Source organism: Oncorhynchus tshawytscha, linkage group LG02 (assembly GCF_018296145.1).
Source record: "Oncorhynchus tshawytscha isolate Ot180627B linkage group LG02, Otsh_v2.0, whole genome shotgun sequence".
In the NCBI taxonomy this organism is placed as follows: domain Eukaryota; kingdom Metazoa; phylum Chordata; class Actinopteri; order Salmoniformes; family Salmonidae; genus Oncorhynchus; species Oncorhynchus tshawytscha.
Window position 1 is genome coordinate 67470975 of NC_056430.1, and position 27723 is coordinate 67498697.

The 27723-nt window shown below is 44.0% G+C and overlaps 1 protein-coding gene across 1 annotated transcript in view; it reads left to right on the forward strand.

Moving 5' to 3' along the window:
• Nucleotides 1-12042, forward strand: part of LOC112264013 (bMERB domain-containing protein 1) — a 42650-nt gene extending 30608 nt beyond the window's left edge. The window contains exons 4-6 of the mRNA XM_024440628.2: nt 8357-8471; nt 9564-9634; nt 11677-12042. Of these exons, the coding sequence (XP_024296396.1) occupies nt 8357-8471; nt 9564-9634; nt 11677-11792 (302 nt within the window). The 3' untranslated portion in view covers nt 11793-12042. The remainder of the gene's footprint in view (nt 1-8356; nt 8472-9563; nt 9635-11676) is intronic.
• The last annotated feature ends 15681 nt before the right edge of the window (nt 12043-27723 follow it).

Here is a 27723-nt window from a genome sequence, read left to right on the forward strand (position 1 = left end):
AAAGTCCAGCCTCTCCCATCTCCTCATTGGTTTATAGAAGCAGGTACCTACGTGGCATCATTGGTTATACCTACGTGGGTGATTGAAATACGAATTTTGTTGCCCGTTGTCATGGTAATACAATGATAGTTTAGTTGCGTTCACCATATAAGTTCAACAATGAAAAAGCCTGGAAGGAGGAGAGATGACTAGAAACGATTCGGTTGACCATTTTATGTGTGGATTAATTTGTCGGAGTAGAGGACCTTGTGCAGTTCAGGTAAAATAACAACTCAATGTTTATATCCCAGGACAAATTAGCTAGCAATAGCAAGCTATCTAAATAGGACAAATTAGCTAGCAAGTGCAAGCTAACTAGCTAAATTGCCATACATGTTTAATGCTTTTCGACCTGTCCCCAAATTAATGTCATTGGTTCAGAGTTTGTTTTGATATTTTAACCTGAGTGTCGTGATCACGTTTGGGGGGACAAAATAAATGTATGCACGATAGCGCACGATGATGCACACGTGCAGCCGGTTTGAGTTCTGTGTCAGGATGACAAATCAGAGCAAGATACTGAATGTAAGTACATTATTTACCTTCAGAGGTTTTTTGTTGTTGTGCACTCTCCTCAAACAATAGCATGGTATTCTTTCACTGTAATAGCTCATGTTACTTACAACGTCATGCTAATCAGATTAGCGCACGTTAGCTCAACCGACCCAATATAGGGACACCGATCCCGTAAAGGTAATTGCATTTAAAGTGTAAATGAAAGAGGATGTTGATGTGAAATGTGCTTAATTCCACCTGTAGCTAGTGAAGTTACCTAGATAGCTAGCCATCGGTGGGCCAACGAAATGTTGCAATTGTAACATCAACTAGCTACTTTTACCTGATTTAACTAGCATTTTTTCATAATATACCTGTCATTGTTACTGTAGCCTGCACATGCAACTTCCTTTTTTTCACAGCTGTCACAAATCCTGTTGTGCCCCGCCAACGTTGATTTTGTGTCGGTTTCTTTTCAACATTTTTGTGTTTTCTTGGCAAGTTGTTAGTATTATAATGTGTCCTTTTTTAAATAAATAAAAATCCTAAGTACATCTGTGCTCCCATTTTCCCATGTTTCTTGGAGATCCTTTGGTTGGTAAAGTTTTGTCATACTCTCAAACCATCCTGTTGTGTAAGCACATTCATAGCTATTTTATAACATCTCAAATTATTGTCGCTTTACTTAAGGTGTCTGTGCACATTCTATAAGGGCATATGACATGGTTATGACAACCATCATTCCGTTCAATGTAATAATGTGACACTAAGGTTGGTAAATTACATAACACCCTGTTATAACATCTGGTATGTAGACTCTTATGCAGTGGTGTAAAGTAAAATACTTGAAAGCACTACTTAAGTTGTTTTGTGGGGTGTCTGTACTTTACTATTTATATTTTTGACTACTTTTACTTTTACTTCACTACATTCCCCAAGAAAATTATGTACTTTTTACTCCATACATTTTCCCTTACACCCAAAAGTTACATTTTTAACGCTTAGCAAGGCAGGAAAATTGTCTAATTCACACACTTATCAACAGATCCTCCCTGGTCATCCCTACTGCCTCTGATCTGGTGGATTCACTAAACACATGTTTCATTTGTAAATGATGTCTTAGTGTTGGAGCATGCCCCTGGCAATCCGTACATTTAAAAATACATGAAAATTATGCCGTCTGGATTGCTTAATATAAGGAAGTTGACATTTGAAATGATTTAGACTTTTACTTTTACTTTTGACACTGAAGTATATTTTAAACCAAATTCTTTTAGACTTTTTACTCAAGTAATATTTTACTGGGTGACTTTCACTTTTGCTTGAGTCATTTTCTATTACGGTATCTTTACGTTTACTCAAGTATGACAATTGGGTACTTTCTCAACCACTGCTCTTATGCAGCATGTAATAACTGTCATGATGTTGGCCTGGGGGTAGGTTTATGACAGTCATAAATACCTCTCCCCCCTTTCCTCTCTCTACCCTACTGATGTGACATTTGAAAATCCTTTGGTTAACATAGAGATTCTGGGAACAGCAGAAGGTAGGGTGAAAAAAAAAGAACTATATTCTGGTAATCCGACCAATTGAACATATGCGGTGGTACTTAATGAATATGATGTCAGTTCGGTTGTCATCTGAGACATTCTCATCAATGATAGGATGACATAAACTCTACAGTGGAAAGTCTGCACATAGTAGTTATCGGATTCACATGGAATTGTTGTTCAATTTAAATGTTTGAATATAAAATTATTGGTGAAGAGATTAAATGTAACTTTAGCTTCCAAATGAGCGATTTGGGTTTTCATAAGGTTAGGGCTCTGCTCAATCAGTGGCCCGCCCCTGTGAAGAGACATGGGTTATAAAACTTTTCAAACACACCCTTCTCCCTCCACTATATAAAGCCTTGATGAAAATGTAACCTCCTGTTCCGAGGATGTGAGGACGATGGTCCATACGTTAAAAGGACTAACATGTCAACTACAGAACTAAGCCAACCTCAGCGTGAGCTTTGGTTGCGAATGGTATGAACTTTGAACTTTTATTCACTACAGAAGTGATACCTCCTAGCCGTTGAGTTAGCAACAGCAGCTGCAAACGTGGGCTAGGAAAGAACAGACAGAGAATCCCGTCTACCACACAACGACGTTACTACAATTTATCCAATTTACCACCATAGACATTCTTCAAAGGACAAAGGACTCTGTTGGGCAACACGGCCTCCCATCTACCACCAAACTACCAAAGCGCTCAGTGTAAATATTTTTGCATTTTCCTTTTCCAAATGGGCGGTAATTTAGAATGCATAAGATACTGTATTTACGATAGAGACATCGCTTCTCCCTTTGTTCCTCAGTCTTCCCGCTCTTTCACTCAAACCCAACACCCCTTTTCTTTGTGTAACCAGCTGTCATATCTGTTCCGTCCGCTAGGGACGTTTTCCTTTATGACGTAATTTGTAATCAAGGTATGATTCATTCTGTGTATATGTAATTCTGTGTGATTAGTTAGGTATTTAGTAAATAAATAATTAAACCCAATTTTGCATTGCTGATTCAACTTGTTAGCCAGGGTTCGTGAAGATAACCAAGAATTTACAACTTTCAGATGAGTCTGAATTAAGGTGACGATTAATATTGACTGCTATTGATGTAAAATATTACTAGGTCTTTTTAAGAGTTTATTCGGAAGATAACTGCTCTATAAATATTATTTCGTGGTGCCCCGACTTTCTAGTTAATTACATTTACATGATTAGCTCAATCAGGTAATATTAATGACAGAGAAATGATTCCATGGGCAAAAAAAGGATAACTATTACAAATTACTTTTCATTTTAGTCAAAGAAATAGTGACGAGACAAGATTTCGATATGCGTACCGCGGTGCAAGACAGAGTAGAGCGAGTAAACATGATTGTTTCTAGTTGCGGCACCTGGCTTTGCATCAGTTCAAAATATTGACGAGTGACTGAAGTGACCCTCTGGGAACTGTGTGGGAGAGCCGGGCAGATCAGCTGAGTCAGACCGCGCAACTGAAAGATGTCAATTCTGCCATTGAGAGGATTACATAAAATATTCTGCATGCATGCATATGTTTAGGATTGGACTAAACAGATGAAATTGCAAACCTCACATTGGCAATATGTATTTCAGTTGCCGGGCTCTCCCACACAGCTCCCAGGCGGTGACTTCAGTCACTCGTCAAACTTTTGAACTGATGCGAGGTACCAAGGTAAAGTTGGTTTTATATTCATACATTCGGACATTCAGCAGACATTCAAAAGATATTCAGCAGACATTCGCCAAAAGCGTAAATGTATAACTAATTAATTGATTGTCATAGAAACATAAAAATAGATATGGTTTATTCTATAAATGTCTAGCATACTTTTACAACCTTTATTTTGAATACAAATTCCAGTTTTAATTTGATAGAAATACATAAAATCTATAAGATGCCATTAAAAGCGGTATAAATTAATAACTAATTCACCGTTTGTCACAGAAACATCAAACTAGGCACGATTTATTCTATTTAATTCTATTATGTGACTAAAATGGCTGTGATTAAAACTAGACAAGAATTGTTCAGAGTTTTAGTTGACTGATAATAATTAAAACTAACAAAGGATGAAATGGCTAAAATGTGACCAAGACTAAAAGGTATTTTAAGACTTTAACTTAACTAAATCCAAAATGAACACGGCTCCTATCACCATATGATGGAACTGGATATCCAGAGCTTTTTGACTCATCTAATAGAATATATGTCTGATTTTGATGCTTACATCATCATGAAAAAGCCCCTGAATGCCAATAGTGTTTTGGATGGAGAGGTCAACTACTGCGAGGTCTTGAACTGCAGACTAAGGTGCAGTGGAGTGTAGATAGTCAAATGGCAGACATACTGTAAAAATGTCACTAAATGGCAATGAGGTTTGTCTGTCCAATCAGAGGCGATCTCTTCCTGACCTCTGTCCAACACCACACCCTCTACAGGTTAACAGTACTCACAGAACCAGGATGTGGCATTGTGTCATAAGCACAAACATTTCTCGAGAAACGATACCTATCTTTCATACTCTGCTGCTCAGTCTGTTAGTCGGGGCAGCAAAATGGCGACAGACAGGGACTCAATCAGTTGTTCAATCTGCCTGGATCAACTAAAGGAACCAGTGACTACTTCCTGTGGACACAGCTACTGTATTGGGCTGTATTGATGGTAGCTGGGATCAGGATGACCACAAGGGTTTTTACAGTTGCCCCCTGTGTATGGAAAGAGTTATCCAAAAAGCCTGTTCTGAAGAAAAACACTGTTATCTGACTTAGTGGAGAATCTGAAAACAGGACTCCAACCTGCTCCTCCATCTCACTGTTATGCTGAACCTGGAGATGTGGAGTGTGATTTTTGCTCTGGGAGAAAACTCAAAGCTGTCATGTCCTGTCTGGTGTGTCTGGCCTCTTACTGCGAGACTCACCTCAAGCCTCACTATGAATCTCCTACATTTAAGGAGCACCAGTTGGTTCCAGCCACCACACAGATACAGGAGAAAATCTGCTCTCATCATTACAAACTACTAGCGGTTTACTGCCGCTCAGATCAGCAGTTTATCTGTTATCAGTGTTTGTTAGATGAACATAAAGGCCCTGAAACAGTATCAGTTGCAGCAGAAAGGATTGCGAAACAGAGAAAGTTGGGGGAGAAATCCCAGCAGAGAATATTGCCGTCTCATATAAAGGGATCAGCAGAAAAGACAGAGGCAGTTTGTTTGGGAAGAATGATCAACCCTGGTGTTTAATCTGCTCTGACTAAAGCTCCACCTTCTACCACAATGATGAACAGACTGATATCCCTGTCCCCTGCTCTTCCAGAGTAGGAGTGTACGTGGACCACAAGGAAGGAACTCTGTCCTTCTATGGCGTCTCTGACACAATGACCCTCCTCCATAGAGTCCAGACCACATTCACTCAGCCCCTTTATCCTGGGTTTGGGTTTAGGTCTGATAATTTTATTTGCAACGAAGCAGATTTGGAGATACTTGACAATAATTATATTACACAATTTCTAATATATCACATGCCTTACTTCTATTTTCCTGCTTAAGTAAGATTAGGATTATGCCTCTACTGCCAATTAGACTGGTTTGGAGTTATCCCTGATGGGGCTGACATTTTCTTTCCCATTCTGGAATTTTGAGGGTTTATGACATCGCCCCTATAGCAATTTAATAATATCTATCTCTATGGATACTACAGTATATACAGTGCCTTCATAAAGTATTCATACACCTTGACTTTTTCCACATTTTGTTGTGTTACAGCCTGAGTTAAAAATGGATTAAATAGATTGTTTTCTCTCACCCATATACACACAATACCCCATAATGACAAAGAAAAAACCTGTTGCAAATTTACTGCAAATGAAAAACAGAAATATCTCATTTAGATAAGTATTCAAACCCCTGAGTCAATACTTTGTAGAAGCACTTTTGTCAGTGATTACAGCTGTGAGTCATTCTGGGTAAGTGTCTAAGAGCTTTCCACACCTGGATTGTGTGACATTTGCCCATTATTCTTTTCAGAATTCTTCAAGCTTTGTCAAGTTTGTTGTTGATCAGTGCTAGACAACCATTTTCAGGTCTTAACATAGATGTTCAAGTAGATTTAAGACAAAACTGTAACTCGAACATTCATTGTCTTCTTGGTAAGTAACTCCCGTGTAGATTTGGCCTTGTGTTTTAGGTTATTGTCCTATTGAAAGGTGAATTCCTCTCCCAGTGTCTGGTGGAAAGCAGACTGAACCAGGTTTTCCTCTAGGATTTTGCCTGTTTTTAGCTACATTCCATTTTTTTTATCCTGAAAAACTCCCCAGTCCTTAATGATTACAAGCATACCCATTAGGGTTGGTCAATATTTGGGAAGACGGTATGCTACTCCAAATATTGCGATATCCGATATAATCGCTTTGTGCCGTTAATGACTAAATCATTCCAGACTGTGCAATTGTTGTACTTATTAACAATATTATGGTCACATTCTCATGAATGAATCCTCAAAAGGCATAGTTCATTCATTTAGACTTCATTTTCAACATATTGATACAGCTTAACTGATAAAACTGCACAGTTTTGATTAGAGTATAGTCTTGCACATCACGATATATCATCAATGTCAAATATCACGATATTCGATTTAATCCTATATCGCCCAACCCTAATACTCTGAGATGACGGAGCTGATCAGAGCCCGGGAGAGGGCGAAAGGAATTCTGGCTGAAGAGCAATTGGAGCAACTGAAGCAGGAGGTGGCTGAGCTGAGGAGGAGAGATACTGAGCTGGAGGAAACTGAAGATCACATCCATATCCTCCAGAATGTCCAGTGTCTCTGTGTCCCTCCTGGATCTGAAGCCTTAACCAGCATCCCTGTCAACCAACATGTCTCCTTTGAGGATGTAAAGAAATCAGTCTCCGGACTAAAACAACGACTGGAGGATGTGTTGGAGGAGGAAATTGCCCATATATCTGGATATGATCAGCTCACAATATATCTTAACAAAACAAACTGTATCTGTCTGTGTGGAACAGAGATGTGACATGGAGATGTGACAATATCCTGACCATCCAGACAGATAGACCTTCTACCCCCAGGTGCTGTGTAAGGAGGGCCTGCTACTGGGAGGTAAACTGGGACATGGATGGGGTGGTCTCAAATAAAGGGATCGGCAGAAAAGACTGAGACTTTTTGGGGGGAAGAATGATCTCATCCTGCTGTTTAATCTGCTCTCGCTACGGATGCTCTTTCTACCACAATGATAAACAGACTGTCCCCTGCTCTTCCAGAGAAGGAGTGTACCTGGACCACAAGGCAGGAACTCTGTCCTTCTACAGTCTCTCTATAACCCTCCTCCGTAGAATCCAAACCACATTCTCTCAGCCCCTCTATCCTGGGTTTGGGGTTGATTTTAGTGGGTTCTGTGAAGATAGTGCCATTACACATGTGAACTTTGATAAGAATGTAAGCAGAAAATTGCATCTGGTGATCTGTTTCTTTTGTCAAAATGTATCCACTGCATGTGGGACCTAAAATCATTTGTGCTTCATAAAACGTATGTTGTCTTTGTATCCTATGATGTGTAAATTGTTGTGGATTTTCTGATTTCTGATTTTGTATGGGTTGTGAGTGCTGTAACATAATGATTAAGGGCTGAATTCAATCCCTATCGCTGAAGTTCAGCGCTCTAGCGCAATTCTAAAGGTAATGATAATTTCCTATTGAGCCGAAGTATGCGGTGCTTACCGTGAATGCAGTCTCGTCTAACACGGGAACATTACCTTTAAATTTCTATCACCCTGGAGCACTACATCACCCTTCAGCACTACAGACTATATCCAGTCCTAAGTGAGATAATTAAATTCTTCACCAAGCACAAAATGTATGTCATGTGTCAATAATGATTACAATTATGCTTCAGCAGAGTCATGTTATATCAACGTGAGGAATCAGACACTGTGTAATCATACATTATCGTGATCAAACTCAATCCACCCTGTAAACAAATGTTTCCCTAAAAATGAAATACGTAAATATATGTATATATCTCCATTGTCAACAGTGATTAATCTGGTGGGAGAACAAACTCCTATCACCTTAAGATACGTTAAGGGTTAAAGTTAGGGGTCTTGATCTCCAATAAACATCTGATTTTATTGATCAAATCATCATGAAAAAGACCCTGAATGTGGCAGCAGTTTGAAATCCACCACTGACAAAATCCCACTTTAACCGCTGATCGTCATTACATATTTTCTGTTACAGACAATGACAAGTCCAACGAGGACAGACAGAAAGAGGAGGATCTTCTCCAGCAGATCCACAAGCTGGTGGAGACCAGAGATTTCCTTGTTGACGATGTGGAGTTTGAGAGGCTAAGGCAAGTGTGACCGACTGGGGTTCGAAACCAGGTGTCATGCTCACCAGAACACTTTTATCCCTTAATGCCTAGGCATTACCTTGGGGTGCCAATGTACAGTAAGTCGTCAGGTCTCAGACCAGGTCATCACGGGAGTGTGGTTCTGAACCACCTATGTTACAGAACTCTGTTCCATCTGTCTTGTCCCCCCCCCTCCCCCTTATTGGTTTGGTCTCCAATGACATCCTGTCAGAAATACAAGCCAGTTCGACTCAGTTACATACAAACCACAGGGAATATCTCCATTCTCAGATTTTCTTACTGTTGAAATAAAACATCTGTGTTTTAGTCTAGGTGACAGTGTGCTGTGAAACCCTAGATCCCACTGTACATGCACAAGTTTGTTAGGGTAAACAAGTTTGTTATTGTAACGGCTCTCTTCTATCTCCTCCTCTGACGAAGAGGTAGAACAAGGATCGGACCAAAATGCAGCGTGATGATGATTCATGATATATTTTAATGAAGGAAAACCTATACATACAGAAACTACAAAACTAACAAAATGAAATAATGAAAACCGAAACAGCCCTATCTGGTGCAAACACAAAGACAGGAACAATCACCCACCAACACACAGTGAAACCCAGGCTACCTAAATATGGTTCCCAATCAGAGACAACGAGAATCACCTGACTCTGATTGAGAACCTCAGGCAGCCATAGACTATGCTAGACACCCCTACTCAGCCACAATCCCAATACCTACTAAAACCCCCAATACCACAACACAACACAAAATAACCCCATGTCACACCCTGGCCTGACCAAATAAATATATAAACACAAAATACTAAGACCAGGGCGTGACAGTTATGGTGCCTCCCCCCCTTCCATTCTCAGAACAGAGGGCGGCGCCATACAAGCGCCAAAGGGCATTCTGGGTAGTGAGAAGCAGGAAGTGACAAGGTAATATTTGATTGTTTTTGAAGAATGTGAAGACACCTAGGCAGAAGACAGGGCATGAGGATATGAAGTCTGAGTCATCGCTAGTAGGAACAGACAGAAATGTAGAGTTTGCAGTTCCACTCATCCATCTTTCTCTCCTCCTCTACAGGGAAAGGGAGGAGGACAAAGAAATGGCAGATTTCCTCCAGTCCAAGTTCCCCAGAAACTCCAAGAAGAAAGGTGTGTGTAGTCATAGTGCGTCATAGTGAGTGTTAATATTTTCCATTCAAATGCTCAATTGTATGTCTCAACGTTTTCAGGTATTCACTTTGATACACTAATAGTCAGTGACCTTGATTTGATGGCGATGTCTTTGGACACGCCTCTTTCTTTTTCAAGTCTTTCTTCACGACAGAAGCATTTAGTTATGAAATTATGGATTTCACCCACAAAAATGAATACATACAGTTGAAGTCGGAAGTTTACATATACTTAGGTTGGAGTCATTAAAACTCGTTTTTCAACCACTCCACAACTTTCTTGTTATCAAACTATAGTTTTGGCAAGTTCGTTAGGACATCTACTTTGTGCATGACGCAAGTCATTTTTCCAACAATTGTTTACAGACAGATTATTTCACTTAAAATTCACTGTATCACAATTCCAGTGGGTCAGAAGTTTACATACACTAAGTTGACTGCCTTTAAACAGCTTGGAAAATTCCAGAAAATAATGTCATGGCTTTAGAAGCTTCTGGTAGGCTAATTGATATAATTTGAGTCAATTGGAGGTGTACCTGTGGATGTATTTCAAGGCCTACCTTCAAACTCAGTGCCTCTTTGCTTGACATCATGGGGAAATCAAAAGGAATCAGCCAAGACCTCAGAAAACAAATTGTAGACCTCCACAAGTCTGGTTCATCCTTGGGAGCAATTTCCAAACACTTGAAGGTACCACATTCATCATCTGTACAAACAATAGTACACAAGTATAAACACCATGGGACCACGCAGCCGTCATACCGCTCAGGAAGGAGACGCGTTCTGTCTCCTAGAGATGAATGTACTTTGGTGCGAAAAGTGCGAATCAATCCCAGAACAACAGCAAAGGACCTTGTGAAGATGCTGGAGGAAACCGGTACAAAAGTATCTATATCCACAGTAAAACAGTAAAACGAGTCCTATATCGACATAACCTGAAAGGCCGCTCAGCAAGGAAGAAGCAACTGCTCCAAAACCGCCATAAAAAAGCCAGACTACGGTTTGCAACTGCACATGGGGACAAAGATCGTACTTTTTGGAGAAATGTTCTTTGGTCTGATGAAACAAAAATAGAACTGTTTGGCCATAATGACCATTGTTATGTTTGGAGGATAAAGGGGGAGGCTTGCAAGCCAAAGAACACCACCCCAACCGTGAAGCACGGGGGTGGTAGCATCATGTTGTGGGGGTGCTTTGCTGTAGGAGGGACTGGTGCACTTCACAAAATAGATGGCATCATGAGGAAAGGAAAATTATGTGGATATATTGAAGCAACATCTCAAGGTATCAGTCAGGAAGTTAAAGCTTGGTCGCAAATGGGTCTTCCAAATGGACAATGACCACAAGCATACTTCCAAAGTTGTGGCAAAATGGCTTAAGGACAACAAAGTCAAGGCATTGGAGTGGCCATCACAAGCCCTGACCTCCAACCTATAGAACATTTGTGGGTAGAACTGAAAAAGCGTGTGCGAGCAAGGAGGCCGACAAACCTGACTCAGTTGCACTAACTCAGGAGGAATGGGCCAAAACTCACCCAACTTATTGGGGGAAGGTTGTGGAAGGCTACCCAAAACATTTAACGCAAGTTAAACAATTTAAAGGCAATGCTACCAAATACTAATTGAGTGTATGTAAACTTAAATAAATAATTTTCTCTACTATTATTCTGACATTTCTCATTCTTAAAATAAAGTGGTGATCCTAACTGATCTAAGACAGGGACTTTACTAGGATTAAATGTCAGGGATTGTGAAAAACAGAGTTTAAATGTATTTGGCTAAGGTGTATGTAAATGTGCGACTTCAACTATATTTAAACTGGCTCCCCACTAAGCAACATTTATTTTCATCAGCGTGTATTCACCTCATATCAGTCGTGTGTGTGCATGCATGTGTCTGCATACCCTTGTGTCTGGGTGAGTCTGAATGTGTGTGTCATTATGTCTGATCTGCTACAACATCACCAGTGCTCCACCTGGTACATCCCCATATCCTCTGACTGACTCCACCTCCTCTTCTCCAGGTCAGATTCCAGCCAGACGGCTAACGTCCAGGGCCCAGCAGACCTCGTCCCCCTTCACCAAGACAGGCCTGTCCCTGCTGAAGGAGTGCTGTGGCTTCACCTGCTCCATCATGTAGGCCGGGCCCTCAGGGGCTCTAACATGGAGCCAATATAGAGCCCTGTTACATCACAGTTTCAGCTTTCCAACCCTTGAAGTACGGACAGACAACGAGCTAGCCGAGAATTTTCAAGGATATTTTGGGGATGTCGCCAGGATGAGATTGATAGTGTTTTATCTCCCAATTTATGCTACATCCCATCTGGGCTGTGTTTCTCTCTCTCTCTATCTCTCTCTGTCTCTCTCTCTATATCTCTCTCTGTCTCTCTCTCTATCTCTCTCTGTCTCTCTCTCTGTCTCTCTCTGTGTCTCTCTCTGTCTCTCTCTGTCTCTCTCTCTCTCCCGCCTTTCCTCTCCCCCTTCCCCTCCCTCTAGCTCTCTCTGTCTTCTCTCCATCATTAGGGCTCCAGTCCTATCTGCACTTCTAGTTGGGTTCTATACCCAGTGTCCCCTCTCCGCATAAGGCTCATCCCCCAGGCTGTGCAATGATCTTCCATCGTCTGTATCAGACTATTCTCATTCATCATTGTCAGAGTCCCTCCAACTGCCTCTCCCTGCCTCTCAATGGTGTCACCAATGCTCTCAGAGCAGTTCATCCTTGTCAATCTCACTGGCTTTGGTACCTCTGTACCTAGAACCTGTCCCTTCACAAAGATTGGATGTAAACGTAATTTGCATGAGTCAGATATTGCTATCAAATAATGTACAAAGCACTACTTGTCTACCAGTTACAGATGTTAAATATTGCTACCCCGGTGAAGATTATTATTTATGATGCATGAGACAAAACCCACAAAACCAACAGTGAAGATGTACTGTGCAGTATTTTCGAATTGGAACATCATACATCTCTTTAAGTCCTGTTTAGTCTCCCTAACTCTTTTACATTTCAAATTACTGTAGTTGCCTTTGAACAGACTTCCCACTGGCTCACTAATTCATAGTCAGCATTAATTGATGGCAGCCTAATCATGCTGCCAGGTCAACGTTAGCCAGACATGCAACCGATGGGCTAATTAATGTTTTGTGATAAGATTATGGTTTCATGATAACATGACACTAACGTCAGAATTTAAGCAACTCCCTAAGTCATTAGTCACTGATTTGGCAACTATGTCCAATTAAGAGGCCTTTATGGGTGACTGAACATACCGATCAACGGAGCTTAACAAATGAGTCATCGCTTGCTTCCTTTCTTGTTGTTGTTGTTATTCAATACACTCAAATTATATATTTTATGGAACTGCAAAATGACTCATCCTTCCACATTGCTGACTTTACACACACTAAAGGTTAGTGTACAGTATACCGATCAGCAGAAAAGGTTTCCACCTTAACAACGGTCATTTTAAGTGGAACTGCAACTCACTGCAGCTAACATTGTTACACTTTATTATTTACAACATGTTATTACTGACAGCATGTTATTACTGACTGCATATTTATACTGACAACATGTTATTACTGACAGCATATTATTACTGACCGCAGGTTATTACTGACAGCGTGTTATTACTGACCGCATATGTATACTGACAACCTGTTATTACTGACAGCATATTATTACTGACCGCAGGTTATTACTAACAGCGTGTTATTACTGACCGCATAGTATTACTGACAACATGTTATTACTGACAGCATGTTATTACTGACAGCATAGTATTACTGACAACATGTTGTTACTGACAATATGTTGTTACTGATAGCATGTTATTACTGACAACATATTATTACTGACAGCATTTTATTACTGACAGCATGTTATTACTGACTGCATATTATTACTGACTGCATATTATTACTGACAACATGTTATTAGCGACAGCATAGTATTACTGACAACATGTTATTACTGACAGCATGTTATTACTGACAACATATTATTACTGACAACATGTTATTACTGACAGCATAGTATTACTGACAGCATATTATTACTGACCACATGTTGATACTGACAGCATGTTATTACCGACAGCATGTTAATACTGGCAGCATGTTATTACTGACAAATCAAATCAAATCAAATGTATTTATATAGCCCTTTGTACATCAGCTGATATCTCAAAGTGCTGTACAGAAACCCAGCCTAAAACCCCAAACAGCAAGCAATGCCGGTGTAGAAGCACGGTGGCTAGGAAAAACTCCCTATAAAGGCCAAAACCTAGGAAGAAACCTAGAGAGGAACCAGGCTATGTGGGGTGGCCAGTCCTCTTCTGGCTGTGCCGGGTGGAGATTATAACAGAACATGGCCAAGATGTTCAAATGTTCATAAATGACCAGCATGGTCGTATAATAATAAGGCAGAACAGTTGAAACTGGAGCAGCAGCATGGTCAGATGGACTGGGGACAGCAAGGAGTCATCATGTCAGGTAGTCCTGGGGCATGGTCCTAGGGCTCAGGTCCTCCGAGAGAGAGAAAGAAAGAGAGAATTAGAGAGAGCATATGTGGGGTGGCCAGTCCTCTTCTGGCTGTGCCGGGTGGAGATTATAACAGAACATGGCCAAGATGTTCAAATGTTCATAAATGACCAGCATGTTCGAATAATAATAAGGCAGAACAGTTGAAACTGGAGCAGCAGCACGGCCAGGTGGACTGGGGACAGCAAGGAATCATCATGTCAGGTAGTCCTGGGGCATGGTCCTAGGGCTCAGGTCCTCCGAGAGAGAGAAAGAAAGAGAGAAGGAGAGAATTAGAGAACACACACTTAGATTCACACAGGACACCGAATAGGACAGGAGAAGTACTCCAGATATAACAAACTGACCCTAGCCCCCCGACACATAAACTATTGCAGCATAAATACTGGAGGCTGAGACAGGAGGGTTCAGGAGACACTGTGGCCCCATCCGAGGACACCCCCGGACAGGGCCAAACAGGAAGGATATAACCCCACCCACTTTGCCAAAGCACAGCCCCCACACACCACTAGAGGGATATATTCAACCACCAACTTACCATCCTGAGACAAGGCTGAGTATAGCCCACAAAGATCTCCGCCATGGCACAACCCAAGGGGGGGCGCCAACCCAGACAGGATGACCACATCAGTGAATCAACCCACTCAGGTGACACACCCCTTCCAGGGACGGCATGAGAGAGCCCCAGTAAGCCAGTGACTCAGCCCCTGTAATAGGGTTAGAGGCAGAGAATCCCAGTGGAAAGAGGGGAACCGACCAGGCAGAGACAGCAAGGGCGGTTCGTTGCTCCAGAGCCTTTCCGTTCACCTTCCCACTCCTGGGCCAGACTACACTCAATCATATGACCCACTGAAGAGATGAGTCTTCAGTAAAGACTTAAAGGTTGAGACCGAGTTTGCGTCTCTGACATGGGTAGGCAGACCGTTCCATAAAAATTGAGCTCTATAGGAGAAAGCCCTGCCTCCAGCTGTTTGCTTAGAAATTCTAGGGACAATTAGGAGGCCTGCGTCTTGTGACCGTAGCGTACGTGTAGGTATGTACGGCAGGACCAAATCAGAGAGATAGGTAGCAAGCCCATGTAATGCTTTGTAGGTTAGCAGTAAAACCTTGAAATCAGCCCTTGCTTTGACAGGAAGCCAGTGTAGAGAGGCTAGTACTGGAGTAATATGATCAAATGTTTTGGTTCTAGTCAGGATTCCAGCAGCCGTATTTACCACCAACTGAAGTTTATTTAGTGCTTTATCCGGGTAGCCGGAAAGTAGAGCATTGCAGTAGTCTAACCTAGAAGTGACAAAAGCATGGATTAATTTTCATGCATCATTTTTGGACAGAAAGTTTCTGATTTTTGCAATGTTACGTAGATGGAAAAAAGCTGTCCTTGAAATGGTCTTTATATGTTCTTCAAAACAGTGATCAGGGTCCAGAGTAACGCCGAGGTCCTTCACAGTTTTATTTGAGACGACTGTACAACCATTAAGATTAATTGTCAGATTCAACAGAAGATCTCTTTGTTTCTTGGGACCTAGAACAAGCATCTCTGTTTTGCCCGAGTTTAAAAGTAGAAAGTTTGCAGCCATCCACTTCCTTATGTCTGAAACACATGCTTCTAGCAAGGGCAATTTTGGGGCTTCACCAAGTTTCATTGAAATGTACAGCTGTGTGTCATCCGCATAGCAGTGAAAGTTAACATTATGTTTTCGAATAACATCCCCAAGAGGTAAAATATATAGTGAAAACAATAGTGGTCCTAAAACGGAACCTTGAGGAACACCGAAATTTACAGTTGATTTGTCAGAGGACAAACCATTCACAGAGACAAACTGATATCTTTCCGACAGATAAGATCTAAACCAGGCCAGAACTTGTCCGTGTAGACCAATTTGGGTTTCCAATCTCTCCAAAAGAATGTGGTGATCGATGGTATCAAAAGCAGCACTAAGGTCTAGGAGCACGAGGACAGATGCAGAGCCTCGGTCCGATGCCATTAAAATGTCATTTACCACCTTCACAAGTGCCGTCTCAGTGCTATGATGGGATCTAAAACCAGACTGAAGCATTTCGTATACTTTGTTTGTCTTCAGGAAGGCAGTAAGTTGCTGCGCAACAGCCTTTTCTAAAATTTTTGAGAGGAATGGAAGATTCGATATAGGCCGATAGTTTTTTATATTTTCTGGGTCAAGGTTTGGCTTTTTCAAGAGAGGCTTTATTACTGCCACTTTTAGTGAGTTTGGTACACATCCGGTGGATAGAGAGCAGTTTATTATGTTCAACATAGGAGGTCCAAGCACAGGAAGCAGCTCTTTCAGTAGTTTAGTTGGAATAGGGTCCAGTATGCAGCTTGAAGGTTTAGAGGCCATGATTATTTTCATCATTGTGTCAAGAGATATATTTCCAAAACACTTGAGCGTCTCTCTTGATCCTAGGTCCTGGGAGAGTTGTGCAGACTCAGAACAACTGAGCTTTGAAGGAATACGCAGATTTAAAGAGGAGTCCGTAATTTGCTTTCTAATAATCATAATCTTTTCCTCAAAGAAGTTCATGAATTTATCACTGCTAAAGTGAAAGTCATCCTCTCTTGGGGAATGCTGCTTTTTAGTTAGCTTTGCGACAGTATCAAAAAGGAATTTTGGATTGTTCTTATTTTCCTCAGTTAAGTTAGAAAAATAGGATGATCGAGCAGCAGTAAGGGCTCTTCGGTACTGCACGGTACTGTCTTTCCAAGCTAGTCAGAAGACTTCCAGTTTGGTGTGGCGCCATTTCCGTTCCAATTTTCTGGAAGCTTGCTTCAGAGCTCTGGTATTTTCTGTGTACCAGGGAGCTAGTTTCTTATGAGAAATGTTTTTAGTTTTTAGGGGTGCAACTGCATCTAGGGTATTGCTCAAGGTTAAATTGAGTTCCTCAGTTAGGTGGTTAACTGATTTTTGTCCTCTGGCTTCCTTGGGTAGACAGAGGGAATCTGGAAGGACATCAAGGAATCTTTGTGTTGTCTGTGAATTTATAGCACGACTTTTGATGTTCCTTGGTTGGGGTCTGAGCAGATTATTTGTTGCAATTGCAAACGTAATAAAATGGTGGTCCGATAGTCCAGGATTATGAGGAAAAACATTAAGATCCACAACATTTATTCCATGGGACAAAACTAGGTCCAGCGTATGACTGTGACAGTGAGTGGGTCCAGAGACATGTTGGACAAAACCCACTGAGTCGAAGATGGCTCCGAAAGCCTTTTGGAATGGGTCTGTGGACTTTTCCATGTGAATATTAAAGTCACCAAAGATTAGAACATTATCTGCTATGACTACAAGGTCCGATAGGAATTCAGGGAACTCAGTGAGGAACGCTGTATATGGCCCAGGAGGCCTGTAAACAGTAGCTATAAAAAGTGATTGAGTAGGCTGCATAGATTTCATGACTAGAAGCTCAAAAGACGAAAACGTCATTTTTTTTTTTTGTAAATTGAAATTTGCTATCGTAAATGTTAGCAACACCTCCGCCTTTGCGGGATGCACGGGGGATATGGTCACTAGTGTAGCCAGGAGGTGAGGCCTCATTTAACACAGTAAATTCATCAGGCTTAAGCCATGTTTCAGTCAGGCCAATCACATCAAGATTATGATCAGTGATTAGTTCATTGACTATAATTGCCTTTGAAGTAAGGGATCTGACAATAAGTAGCCCTATTTTGAGATGTGAGGTATCATGATCTCTTTCAATACTGACAGGAATGGAGGTGGTCTTTATCCTAGTGAGATTGCTAAGGCGAACACCGCCATGTTTAGATTTGCCCAACCTAGGTCGAGGCACAGACACGGTCTCAATGGTGATAGCTGAGCTGACTACACTGACTGTGCTAGTGGCAGACTCCACTATGCTGGCAGGCTGGCTAACAGCCTGCTGCCTGGCCTGCACCCTATTTCATTGTGGAGCTAGAGGAGTTAGAGCCCTGTCTATGTTGGTAGATAAGATGAGAGCACTGTTCTGTTCTACTGCTCACTTGTATCCAGTGTGTCCGGCCAAACCAAAGTTAACCAGCTTACTTTGTGATCTAATGAGTAATAGTAATTTATAGTGTGCTGTTTTTGTCTTTTGCTTTGTCTGGTTCATTTATGTCCCTGAATTTACAGAGAATGGGTGGCCAGGTATATCTCAAGGGAAATCTATGCTATTGACAGCATGTTATTACTGGCAGCATGTTATTACTGACTGCATATTATTACTGACAGAATGTTATTACTGGCAGCATGTTATTACTGACAGCATGTTGTTACTGACAGCATGTTATTACTGGCAGCATGTTATTACTGACAACATGTTATTACTGGCAGCATGTTATTACTGACAGCATGTTGTTACTGACAGCATGTTAATACTGGCAGCATGTTATTACTGACAGCATGTTATTACTGACAACATATTATTACTGACAACATGTTATTACTGACAGCATAGTATTACTGACAACATGTTGTTACTGACAGCATGTTATTACTGACAGCATGTTATTACCGACAACATGTTATTACTGACAGCATGTTATTACTGGCAGCATGTTATTACTGACAGCATAGTATTACTGACAACATGTTGTTACTGACAGCATGTTATTACTGACAGCATGTTATTACCAACAACATGTTATTACTGACAACATGTTATTACTGACAGCATATTATTACTGACAGCATGTTATTACCGACAACATGTTATTACCGACAGCATGTTATTACCGACAGCATGTTAAACTGTATAGGCCTACTGTAAACTGGCCAAATCCAGCATCAGTAATGGTCAGTAATTACTAGGCAGTCCGTGTCAACACGGAACCACAGTTCAGTGTCAAGTTTCTCCATGGAGATGATAACTTTTCAGCCCTAGGCTCCACTTGTGTCTTTCCTGTATAACACAGTGGGTACATAATAGGGCACTTAGTAGGGCACTCCAGTGTGTGATGGTGATGGCAAGGGTCCAGGACGAGTTAGCCAAGCACCCAGAATTGGAGTCGTGAGTGTACACTCCACACACAGGGATCAAGGACTCTTCTTCGCAGAGAGCCATTGCCATAGCAACCACAGCATAGGCAGTCCGAACGTACTGTATACAATGAGAAAAAAGTGCTGCATTACACACACACATGCTGGTTTCTGTTGGGTGTGTTTTTTATTTATTCTCTAAAATCAGGGTTTATCTGAAGTCTTCTCTGAAATCAAGGGTTCCTCTGAAGTCTCCTCTGAAATCAGGGTTCCTCTGAAGTCTCCTCTGAAATCAGGGTTACTCTGAAGTCTCCTCTGAAATCAGGGTTCCTCTGAAGTCTCCTCTGAAATCAGGGTTACTCTGAAGTCTCCTCTGAAAACAGGGTTACTCTGAAGTCTCCTCTGAAAACAGGGTTCCTCTGAAGTGTCTTAACCTTTTCTTTCCCAGGCAGCCCCTATGACATGCTATTGAGTGTTGATACCGTCACCACACTTGAATTATAAAACACAATTTCATAATGCACCATTGTCCATGCTCAACAGGGTGGGCATTTTGTGTTAGCGAGGGGAGGGAAGGAGAGGGGTAGTCTGGCTGACACGACCCACATGACTACACAGCGAAGAGCTGTGACACACTTGGAGGACATCGAAAGCTGGTGTCAGGAGGACATTGAAAGCTGGTGTCAGGAGGACTTCGAAAGCTGGTGTCAGGAGGACTTCGAAAGCTGGTGTCAGGGGGACTTCGAAAGCTGGTGTCAGGAGGAATTCGATAGCTGGTGTCAGGAGGACTTTGAAAGCTGGTGTCAGGAGGACATTGAAAGCTGGTGTCAGGAGGACTTTGAAAACTGGTGTCAGGAGGACTTCGATAGCTGGTGTCAGGGGGACTTCGATGGCTGTGTCAGGAGGACTTTGAAAGCTGGTGTCAGGAGGACTTTGGAAGCTGGTGTCAGTAGGACTTTGATAGCTGGTGTCAGGGGGACTTCGATAGCTGGTGTCAGGGGGGCTTCGATAGCTGGTGTCAGGGGGCTTCGATAGCTGGTGTCAGGGGGACTTCGATAGCTGGTGTCAGGAGTACTTTGAAAGCTGGTGTCAGGGGACTTCGATAGCTGGTGTCCGGATGACTTCGAAAGCTGGTGTCAGGGGGACTTCGAAAGCTGGTGTCAGGAGGACTTCGATAGCTGGTGTCAAGAGGAATTTGATAGCTGGTGTCAGGAGGACTTCGAAAGCTGGTGTCAAGAGGACTTTGATAGCTGGTGTCAGGAGGAATTTGATAGCTGGTGTCAGGAGGACTTTGATAGCTGGTGTCAGGAGGAATTTGATAGCTGGTGTCAGGAGGAATTTGATAGCTGGTGTCAGGAGGACTTCGATAGCTGGTGTCAAGAGGAATTTGATAGCTGGTGTCAGGAGGACTTTGAAAGCTGGTGTCAGGAGGACTTTGTATTGCTATGTGTGTGTGTATGTATGTGTGTGTGTGTGTGTGTGTGTGTGTGTGTGTGTGTGTGTGTGTGTGTGTGTGTGTGTGTGTGTGTGTGTGTGCGTGTGCGTGTGCATGTGCATGTGTGTGTGCATCAGTGTGTCAAATCCAGAGCGGAATTTCAAAAGGATGCGCTCGGGTCCTACTTTAAAGTGCGTAAGATGGAGACACTTCAATTATCTTTTATTACTCCTCCTCCACACTCTCTTTTGTCACTTTCTCTCCATCTCTCTGTTCTTTCCCCCTCCCTCCTTCTCTCCCTCTTTGACGAGGTCTCTGGAGCCTGATGTCTCACTCGCTTTATCTCTTTATCTCTCTCTCCCTCTCTCGCTCTCCCTCTCTTTTTCTCTCTGTCTCTGTCTCTGTTTCTCTCTCTCTCCCTCTCTCTCTGTCTCTCTCTCCCTCTCTCTCTCTCTCTCTGTCTCTCTCTCTGTCTCTCTCTCTCCCTCTCTCTATATATCTCTCTCTCTCCCTCTCTCTTGATTCTCTCTCTCTCTCCTGTCTCTCTTTCTGGGTGTTAGGGAGCAGGATGTGTCTAATGCTGTGCTGCTGTCAGCTTAGCTCCAATGTTCCACAGTCATATGGCCTCTCATGAAATCTGTCAGAAACCAGTAAAAGCGAGTATTTTTGTATTTGACAGATGTGTTGTTGTGGGAAAGGTTTCATTATTCTGTGTTCATTGATTGTACAGTATGTTTTTATTAGATGTGTGTATATCCTGAGAATAGTGTGTAAAGTCAATGCTTCAGCGGCTGTATTTGTTACTGCATGCATATTGTAGCAATTTTGAATTGAATCGTGTAGCTTACTATATTTATGTCCAGTCATTCAACATCTTTGCTTCACTGAAATATGTGTCGTAACAGGGTTATAATTCAATTTCCAAAGAACCTAAGTGGAACAGGACAAAGCGTAACTGTAAGATATATAAAAGAATGTGTATGTATAATCTGTGCCAAATATTTGGGAATTGTAGGAAATTGTGTAGCATAACAAAATAAACTATGGATTTAAATACTGTATATTGAAAAATAAATATTGAGAATAAAATGGTAATAAGATATTGTTTATTCCTACTAACTTGTGCTCCGTTTGTGTGTCCATTTGCCTCAGCTTCAGAGATCGACCTGCCCTGCACCACTGCCCTAGAGAGTTATTTTACCTCAGCAGGGCCAGTATTGGCTAACGTTGCTAATTAGCGGAACAGTGGCATCTGCTGCTATCAGGATGCTAATTGCTGGAGCATTAGTACCTTGGGCTTGGCTGTTTCATGATTTACAGAGTCTTTGCCCTGATGGGTTTGTCTATAAAGAGTTACTTGGGCTGATGGAGAGACCTGGTGGGTTACATAATAGATTGAATGCAAATGTTAACCGTGCTACACCAACTTTAAAATGTGATAAGTGTGTTAACATATTGTGACAAGTATTGAAGAATGAACCATTGTAACAAGTGTTGAGTGCTAATGGAAAAAATGGAAAAATTTGAATTTCCTCATTTAATACAAAAAAGATTTGAGTCCTCTTCCATACATCCATCTATCCTTCATCCCTTTTACGTACGACACACACACACACAAACACACGCATCATCTAAATAATCAGGTGATTAGGATGCAGCGAGTTGCCAGCCCAGCTGTAACGGTTTTCTAGTGGTGATGAAGGAGAGTCGGACCAAACTGCAGCGTGTCGATTGCGATCCATATTTATTAAACAAAACGTAAACACGACTAAACACTAAACATACAAAACAATAAACGTAATGAAAACCGAAAACAGCCTATCTAGTGCAAACTAACAGAGAGTACAAGTAAGACACTAAGGACAATCACCCACGACAAACTCAAAGAATATGGCTGCCTAAATATGGTTCCCAATCAGAGACAACGATAAGCACCTGCCTCTGATTGAGAACCACTCCAGACAGCCATAGACCTTGCTACACAACCCACTAAGCTACAATCCCAATACCACCACCAAAACCCCAAGACAAACACACCACAATTACAAAAACCCCATGCCACACCCTGGCCTGACCAAATACATAAAGATAAACACAAAATACTTTGACCAGGGCGTGACAGAACCCCCCTAAGGTGCGGACTCCCGAACGCACCTCAAAACAATAGGGAGGGTCCGGGTGGGTGTCTGTCCATGGTGGCGGCTCCGGCGCGGGACGTGGACCCCACTCCTTTAATGTCTTAGTCCCCTCTCCCTTCGTCCCTGGATAGTCCACCCTCGCCGCCGACCATGGCCTAGTAGTCCCCACCCAGAACCCCACTGGACTGAGGAGCAGATCGGGACTGAAGGACAGCTCGGGACCGAGGCAGCTCGGGACTGAGGGGAAGCTCGGGAGTGAGAGAAAGCTCAGGAGTGAGAGGAAGCTCAGGAGTGAGAGGAATTTCAGGAGTGAGAGGAAGCTCAGGAGTGAGAGGAAGCTCAGGAGTGAGAGGAAGCTCAGGCAGGTAGATAGATCTACCAGCTCCTGGCTGGCTGGTGGTTTCAGCAGATCCTGGCTGACTGGCAGATCCTGGCTGACTGGCAGATCTGGAAGAGTCTGGTTGACTGGCAGATCTGGAAGAGTCTGGTTGACTGGCAGATCTGGAAGAGTCTGGTTGACTGGCAGATCTGGAAGAGTCTGGTTGACTGGCAGATCTGGAAGAGTCTGGTTGACTGGCAGATCTGGAAGAGTCTGGTTGACTGGCAGATCTGGAAGAGTCTGGCTGACTGGCAGATCTGGAAGAGTCTGGCTGACTGGCAGATCTGGAAGAGTCTGGCTGACTGGCAGATCTGGCGGCGCTGGGCAGACTGGCGGCGCTGGGCAGACTGGCGGCGCTGGGCAGACTGGCGGCGCTGGGCATACTGGCGGTGCTGGGCAGACTGGCGGTGCTGGGCAGACTGACGACGCTGGGCAGACTGACGACGCTGGGCAGACTGGCGATGCTGGGCAGACTGGCGATGCTGGGCAGACTGACGGCGCTGGGCAGACTGGCGACGCTGGGCAGACTGGGGGCACTGGCGGCGCTGGGCAGACTGGCGGCACTAGCTGCTCCATATAGGCTGACAGCTCTGGCGGCTTCTTACAGACTGACCACTCTGGCGGCTCCGTGCTGACTGGCAGCTCCTTGCAGACTGGCAGCTCCTTACAGACTGACAGCTCCGTGCAGACTGACAGCTCCGTGCAGACTGACAGCTCCTTGCAGACTGGCAGCTCCATGCAGACTGGCAGCTCCATGCAGACTGGCAGCTCCATGCAGACTGGCTGCTCTATGCAGACTGACACCTCTGGCTGCTTCATGCAGACTGACAGCTCTGGCTGCTCCATGTAGACTGGCTGCTTCATGCAGACTGGCAGCTCGGGCTGCTTCATGTAGACTGACAGCTCTGGCTGCTCCATGTGGACTGACAGCTCTGGCTGCTCCATGTAGACTGACTGCTTCATGCAGACTGGCAGCTCAGGCTGCTTCATGTAGACTGACAGCTCTGGCTGCTCCATGCAGACTGACAGCTCTGACTGTTCCATGCAGACTGACAGCTCTGGCTGCTTCATGCAGACTGGCAGCTCTGGCTGCTCCATGTAGACTGGCTGCTTCATGCAGACTGGCAGCTCGGGCTGCTTCATGTAGACTGACAGCTCTGGCTGCTCCTTGCAGACTGGCAGCTCCATGCAGACTGGCATCTCTGGCTGCTCCATGCAGACTGACAGCTCTGGCTGCTTCATGCAGACTGGCAGCTCTGGCTGCTCCATGCAGACTGGCAGCTCTGGCTGCTCCATGCAGACTGACAGCTCTGGCTGCTCCATGCAGACTGGCTGCTTCATGCAGACTGGCATCTCTGGCTGCTCCATGCAGACTGACAGCTCTGGCTGCTCCATGCAGACTGACAGCTCTGGCTGCTCCATGCAGACTGACAGCTCTGGCTGCTCCATGGACTGCATCCATGCAGACTGACAGCTCTGGCTGCTCCATGCAGACTGACAGCTCTGGCTGCTCCATGCAGACTGACAGCTCTGGCTGCTCTATGCGGACTGACAGCTCTGGCTGCTCCATGCAGGCTGGCAGCTCTGGCTTCTCCATGCAGGCTGGCAGCTCTGGCTGCGCTGAACAGGCGGGAGACTCCGGCAGCGTAGGAGAGGAGAAAGGCTCTGGCTGCGCTAAACAGGCGGGAGGCTCCGGCAGCGCTGTAGAGGAGGAAGGCTCTGGCTGCGCTGAACAGGCGGGAGGATCCGGCAGCGCTGTAGAGGAGAAAGGCTCTGGCTGCGCTAAACAGGCGGGAGACTCCAGCAGCGCAGGAGAGGAGAAAAGCGCTGGCTGCGCTGAACAGGCGAGGCACACTGAAGGCCTGGTGCATGGTGCTGGAACTGGTGGTACTGGATCGAGGACACGCACAGGAAGCCTGGAGCGGGGAGCTGCTACCGGAGGACTGGAGTGTGGAGGTGGCACAGGATGGGCTAGACCGTGAAGGCGTACTGGAGATCTTGAGAGCAGTGTTGGCACAGGATGTGCAAGGCTAGGGATGTGCACAGGAGGCCTGGTGCGTGAGGCTGGCACCAACTTCACCAGCCGACTAACACGCACCTCAGGACGAGTATGGAGCGCTAACCCAGGTGCCATCAAATCCCCAACACGTTCCGTCGGGCGAATTCCATGCAAAAAGCACCAACACAGCAACTCCCTCATTTCTCTCTCCTCCAATTTCCCCATTAACTCCTTCACAGTCTCTGGTTCTGGTCTCCTCCTTGGCTCCTCACGATAAACAGGGAGAGTTGGCTCAGGTCTGACTCCTGACTCTGCCACACTCTCCCTGAGCCCCCCAAGAAATTTTTGGGGCTGATTCTCAGGCTTCCATCCGCTACGCCGTGCTGCCTCCTCATATCTGCGCCTCTCAGCTTTCGCCGCCTCCAGTTCTTCCTTGGGGCGGCGATATTCTCCAGGCTGAGCCCAGGGTCCTTTACCGTCCAGTTCTTCCTCCCATGTCCATTTCTCCAGGTGGTGCAGCCTCTCCCACTGCAGCTGCTGCTGCTCCTGCTGCTGCTGCCTCTGTTGCCTCTCCTGTGGTTCCTGCCTGTTAACACGCTGCTTGGTCCGTTGGTGGTGGGTGATTCTGTAACGGTTTTCTAGTGGTGATGAAGGAGAGTCGGACCAAACTGCAGCGTGTCGATTGCGATCCATATTTATTAAACAAAACGTAAACACGACTAAACACTAAACACTACAAAACAATAAACGTAATGAAAACCGAAAACAGCCTATCTAGTGCAAACTAACAGAGAGTACAAGTAAGACACTAAGGACAATCACCCACGACAAACTCAAAGAATATGGCTGCCTAAATATGGTTCCCAATCAGAGACAACGATAAGCACCTGCCTCTGATTGAGAACCACTCCAGACAGCCATAGACCTTGCTAGACAACCCACTAAGCTACAATCCCAATACCACCACCAAAACCCCAAGACAAACACACCACAATTACAAAAACCCCATGCCACACCCTGGCCTGACCAAATACATAAAGATAAACACAAAATACTTTGACCAGGGCGTGACACCAGCCCAGCACAGAGACCGGATCACAGCTTATCTTCTTCTCATTATGTCAACAGCACCTAAATGCAAATGATGTTTTGGTCACAAGAATGACACAGGTCTGCAGAAATACTGAGTGACTCAGAAAGTTACTGTTAATTGAAGTACAGTTGGTATTGTAAGTATTCACCCCCCTTGGAGTTTTTCACATTTTGTGGAATTGAAATAGATTTAATTGTCATTGAAATAAACAAAATACTTGATAATGCCAGTGCAAATGTATAAAAATGGGCAAGAGGAATACCTATGTGAGGATGCTGTTCATCGACTACAGCTCGGCATTCAACACCATAGTACCCTCCAAGCTCGTCATCAAGCTCGAGACCCTGGGTCTCGACCCCGCCCTGTGCAACTGGGTACTGGACTTCCTGACGGGCCGCCCCCAGGTGGTGAGGGTAGGCAACAACATCTCCACCCCGCTGATCCTCAACACTGGGGCCCCACAAGGGTGCGTTCTGAGCCCTCTCCTGTACTCCCTGTTCACCCACGACTGCGTGGCCACGCACGCCTCCAACTCAATCATCAAGTTTGCGGACGACACAACAGTGGTAGGCTTGATTACCAACAACGACGAGACGGCCTACAGGGAGGAGGTGAGGGCCCTCGGAGTGTGGTGTCAGGAAAATAACCTCACACTCAAAGTCAACAAAACTAAGGAGATGATTGTGGACTTCAGGAAACAGCAGAGGGAACACCCCCCTATCCACATCGATGGAACAGTAGTGGAGAGGGTAGCAAGTTTTAAGTTCCTCGGCATACACATCACAGACAAACTGAATTGGTCCACTCACACAGACAGCATCGTGAAGAAGGCGCAGCAGCGCCTCTTCAACCTCAGGAGGCTGAGGAAATTCGGCTTGTCACCAAAAGCACTCACAAACTTCTACAGATGCACAATCGAGAGCATCCTGGCGGGCTGTATCACCGCCTGGTACGGCAACTGCTCCGCCCACAACCGTAAGGCTCTCCAGAGGGTAGTGAGGTCTGCACAACGCATCACCGGGGGCAAACTACCTGCCCTCCAGGACACCTACACCACCCGATGTTACAGGAAGGCCATAAAGATCATCAAGGACATCAACCACCCGAGCCACTGCCTGTTCACCCCGCTATCATCCAGAAGGCGAGGTCAGTACAGGTGCATCAAAGCTGGGACCGAGAGACTGAAAAACAGCTTCTCTCTCAAGGCCATCAGACTGTTAAACAGCCACCACTAACATTGAGTGGCTGCTGCCAACACACTGACACTGACACTGACTCAACTCCAGCCACTTTAATAATGGGAATTGATGGGAAATGATGTAAATATATCACTAGCCACTTTAAACAATGCTACCTTATATAATGTTACTTACCCTACATTATTTATCTCATATGCATACGTATATACTGTACTCTATATCATCGACTGCATCCTTATGTAATACATGTATCACTAGCCACTTTAACTATGCCACTTTGTTTACATACTCATCTCATATGTATATACTGTAC